General features: G+C 50.4%; 1 protein-coding gene across 1 annotated transcript in view; it reads left to right on the forward strand.

Moving 5' to 3' along the window:
- Window positions 1–1,660, forward strand: part of TMEM247 (transmembrane protein 247) — an 11,366-nt gene extending 9,706 nt beyond the window's left edge. The window contains exon 4 of the mRNA XM_011965778.1: window positions 1,487–1,660. Within this exon, the coding sequence (XP_011821168.1) occupies window positions 1,487–1,660 (174 nt within the window). The remainder of the gene's footprint in view (window positions 1–1,486) is intronic.
- Window positions 1,661–4,529: the final 2,869 nt, after the last annotated feature.

A 4,529-nucleotide genomic window follows, 5' to 3' on the forward strand; every position in this document is an offset into this window, starting at 1 on the left:
AGGAGGCTGAGACGTGAGCCTGGGAGGTTGAGGCTACAGTGAGCTGTGATTGTGCCACTGCACTCCAGCCTGGGGGACAGAGCAAGACCCTATCAAAAAAAAAAAAAAAAAAAAGCCAGGTCCGGTGGCATGCACCTGCTGTGCTGTCCCAGCTACTCAGGAGGCTGAGATGTGAGCCTGGGAGGTTGAGGCTACAGTGAGCTGTGATTGTGCCACTGCACTCCAGCCTGGGGGACAGAGCAAGACCGTATTAGAAAAAAAAAAAAAAAAAAAATCGGTTCTCTTTTTGAAGACAATGCTGTTGGCCAGAAGGGTCTTCTAGGGGGAATGAGAGGGAGAACAACTGAGTGCATGGCCCTTCAGAAGTGCTATGGGGTCTCCATTAAGCTCTGCCGCAGGCTAGGGGTAGCAGGAGCTTACTGTGCCACATCAGGAAGCTGAACCTGTGGGTAGCACATCTGCCCCTCCCTCCTTTCACCAGTTCATGCTCTGAGCTCCTGGAGAACCAAATGACTTCACCCTGCAGGCCAGGACTCAACAGAAAGTTCCAAAATCCCCACAGACCTGTGTCTGCCTCTGTCCCTTTTTTGATCTGACTCCCATGTGTAGCTTTGGGGAAATCTTGCTAATATACATTCATTCATTATTTAAAGGTTGCCGCTGTTCTTCAGGAAGGTTAAGCATGATTAAAAGATGGGATTTTTCCACAGGGCACAGCAGAAAAGCTAGGGCTCCCACATTTTTAAGCTGTTTTGGCCAAGCCTTGTTGCATAATTCAAAGTCTGTGACTTACTTAGATTTAATTAGCCAAAGGAGCAGCAGCTGCAAGTTCATTAGTCAGTATTTATTAAGCACCCTCAGAGGGCTTTGTAGGCTCTTAAGGGTGAAGTGGAGGATGGGTTTCAGACTTGCAAATTTCTTACACTTAAGTAGGAGGGGATTACAGATAGCCAGGAGGTAGGCATTTTTGTTCCTCAAAGAGAGCAAAGGAGTGGCATCAAAAGGCCTGGGCTCATGGGGCAAATCCTACAAAGGGCCACGAGTCAGAGAGGTGTCAGCCCCTCACAGCCCCTCACCGGTGACCCCTCACAGGTGTCACAGGGTTATAGTGACAATTAGTGAGATAACGAGGTGGAGGCTGGTGGGGAAGGAGAAGCTACACAGATGAGAGGTATCAGCCAGAGCAGGGAAGGGAAGTGACCGCTAACCAGAATGTCAAGAACTGGGAGAGGTGGGGAGGTCGGGCTCCTGAATTTGTGGGCCCAGTGCAAGAGGACAGTGCAGTTTCCCTTATTCAAAAACATCAAGAATTCCACGACGGTGACAGCAGAGCATTAAGCCATGTGCAGAGCCCCCGCTGAGAGCACAGCCCTGTGCCACTGCCCTGGCGGTGGATGATGGAGACCCCAGGGGTAAGGGGCTTTTGTGGTGCCTCTCAAATCTCACCCAGAGAGTGACTATCCTTGGCCTGTACTCCCATCAACAGGAGAGAGGGAGGGAGCAGGCTCTTTGCATTTTGCAGGGGCAGGGACCGTTGGAGCAGGCCATTGGAGGAAGCGAGTCTGGTGGCCCCCAGGGCAAGTGGCCCCTGCATGCCTTCCAGCTCTTGGCACAGAGTCTGTCTGCTGAGGTGCCTCTTCACAAGCAGGTCACGCTCTAGGCTTCCAGCTGCTAATCACAGGGGCTCTCCAGCTTGGGGGCATTTCCTCTCTCTGCTCCTGGCTTCCGCCCCAGCCCCATTCAGCTGATCATTCTCCTTTGGGCTAGAAAATCCAAAAATAGAAGAAAGCGACACTTTTTACCCCCTTGAGCCTCTTGTATCAAATGACACAGTCACTTTGCCTCAAACTTTTCATCAAAGCAGCCTTTGTAAGGTCCTGGGGCAGAAAGCAGGCCTTGGAAGACAGCCACCAGGAAGCCGTGCAGAAAGTGCTGAGCAGAGGGACCCTTGGTGGAGGCGGTGGGGAGAGCAGGGTTTCGGGAGCTTCCCTCTGCCCCAGAAAGAGCCAGTGACAGACTTGCTACCACGGGGCAGCTCTTCTCTGAGCCCCAGCTCTAGTTTCAGGTCTTGGAAGTGCAAGATCAGCAAACAGTGTGGCTGCACAGACCACCCATTGCCAGGGGCCAACAACCAGACCACAGAGCTCAATCAGCAATTAAGGAGCAATCATTCATCAATCAAATAAACAGAAGGAGTGTAAGAGACAATCTGAGAAAGGCTCTGCGAGCTAAAGCATTCTGTGACTGCTTCTTGAAAAGGAAGCTCACCCTTACTGAACACCTAGGATGTATTGTACCCTGTCCATCGCACTTCATGTCATCTATTTTATCCCACAGCCCTTCATGAAGGAGCACTGGTACGCACTAGATTAATCTGCCCAGGCTGCTCTAACAAAACACCACAGACTGGGTGGCTTTAACAACAGATGCTCATTTGCCCATAGTTCTGGAAGCTGAAAGTCCAAGATCAAGGTGTTGGCAGGTTTGGTTTCCTCTAGGGCCTCTCTCGGCTTGCAGATGGCTGCTGCCTTCTCCCTGCGTCCCCGTGTGGTCTTTACTCTCTGTGTGCATCGCTGGTGTCTCTCTGAAAGCCCAAATTTCCTCTTCTAAGGACACCAGTCAGATTGGATTAAGCCCTCATTTTAACACCATGATTTCTTTTTTTAATTTCAATAGTTTTGGGGGTACAAGTGGTTTTTGATTACAGGGATAAATTCTATAGTGGTGATCTCTGAGATCTGGGTGCACCCATCACCCGAGCAGTGTACACTGTACCCAGTATGTAGTCTAAAGCCCCATCTCCAGATAAGATCACATTCTGAGGTATTGGGGGTTAGGACTTCAACACGTGAATTCTGAGGGGAGAGAATTCAGCCTATGACATCCACTTCGCAGATGAGAAATCAGACTCCGAGAGGTTCAGGAATGGCCCAAGCTTGCTCAGCCAGGAGGCGGCAGAGACCAAGTGTGGCAAGGAGCTGAAAGATAATTGGAAGAAAACAAAGAACCGTCCTGTGTCTTGTTCATTTAGGTTTGTGAACAACGGTGCCGAGCTGGTTTGATAACATGGGAAGAGAACTGCTACTCCATTTCAGATGGCATTGTGTGGCCCCCTGTATATCTCTCTAGACATGTGTAACTGGGGGTAGCGGCTCCAAAGTTTTCCTGCTTATGAATCTACCCTTTTATTCTAACCGTTCCCATGTTTCTTTTTTGTTTGTTTTGTTCTGTTTTTCTGAGACAGGGTCTCACTCTGTTGCCGGAGCTGGAGTGCAGTGGCACAATCTCAGTTCACTGCAGCCTTGCCGTCCCGTGTTCCCACACTTCTCTCGCCAAGCACTAAGGGGGAAAATGTCTTTGAGAGGGGACAGATGTAAGGCCTCACTCATGGGCCCACCTGACCCACACACCTGCCATTCCATGAGTGGCAGTAGATCTATACTCAAAGGCCTGGGTAGCTCCCTCTGCAACCCACCCCATGTCCTCTCCTAGGTCCCCCAAGACGGGAGAGTGAGTCTGTTACTGGCAGCCTGGGGTCCTTCCTCTTGAATCTGCTCTGCCTGGCTCTTTTTCTGAAGACCAGGCTGGTACGTCCACTCTGAGACAGGAGTAGGTATATGAAAGAAGAGGGAGGTGGTTGGGCTAACAGAGAAACCCTACACAGTTCACCGTGCCTGACTTCACTTCTGAGCAATTTCCACTGCCTCACATACATAAAGCCCATAATATTTGAGCTAGCCTGAGTGGGTTCCGAGAAAACAATGATTGGAAGACTCTGGAAGCACAGTAGTTGGTAGAAAGCTCACCTGCTCTCAGGTATCAGGCTAACTTCAAAGGAACTCCAGATGACTGCCCCTAAGCAAACTCCACGCACTGTGGGAGAATCCTGGTTCTCAAAACAGATCAGTTAGGAGGCCAGGCATGGTGGCTCATGCCTGTAATCCCAGCACTTCGGGAGGCCAGGGCGGGTGGATCACCTGAGATCAGGAGATCAAGACCAGCCTGACCAACATGGCAAAACCTTGTCTCTACTAAAAATACAAAAATTGGCCTGGCATGCTGGCGTGCGCCTGTAATCCCAGCTACTTGGGAGGCTGGGGCAGGAAAATTGCTTGAACCTGGGAGGTGGAGGTTGCAGTGAGCCGAGATTGTGCCGCTGCACTCCAGCCGGGGCGACAGAGAAAGACTCCATCTCAAAAACAAACACAAACAAACAAACAAACAAACAAACAAAAAACATCAATTAGGGCCAGGGTCAGAAGCTCAGATGCCAGGAGGACCCAGGTGGGCCAGGTAAAAGTGGGAAACTGACCAGGCATAGCTGACAGGAGAGGAAGAACCCATAAAGCAGGAAGCCTCTACTCCTTCTTCCCTCCTTCCCATCTTCACCATGTGGAGATACACGCCCCATGTCCAACTCAAGGGCAGCCAGAAATCCAGACTTTTGTGATACCTGCTGATTTTCAAATGTTTGTTCAATTTTCTTTAGCCACTCTACAGACCTAACAAAAGTCCATGGGGCCAACAGC

Source organism: Mandrillus leucophaeus, unplaced genomic scaffold, assembly GCF_000951045.1.
Source record: "Mandrillus leucophaeus isolate KB7577 unplaced genomic scaffold, Mleu.le_1.0 Scaffold736, whole genome shotgun sequence".
In the NCBI taxonomy this organism is placed as follows: Eukaryota; Metazoa; Chordata; class Mammalia; order Primates; family Cercopithecidae; genus Mandrillus; species Mandrillus leucophaeus.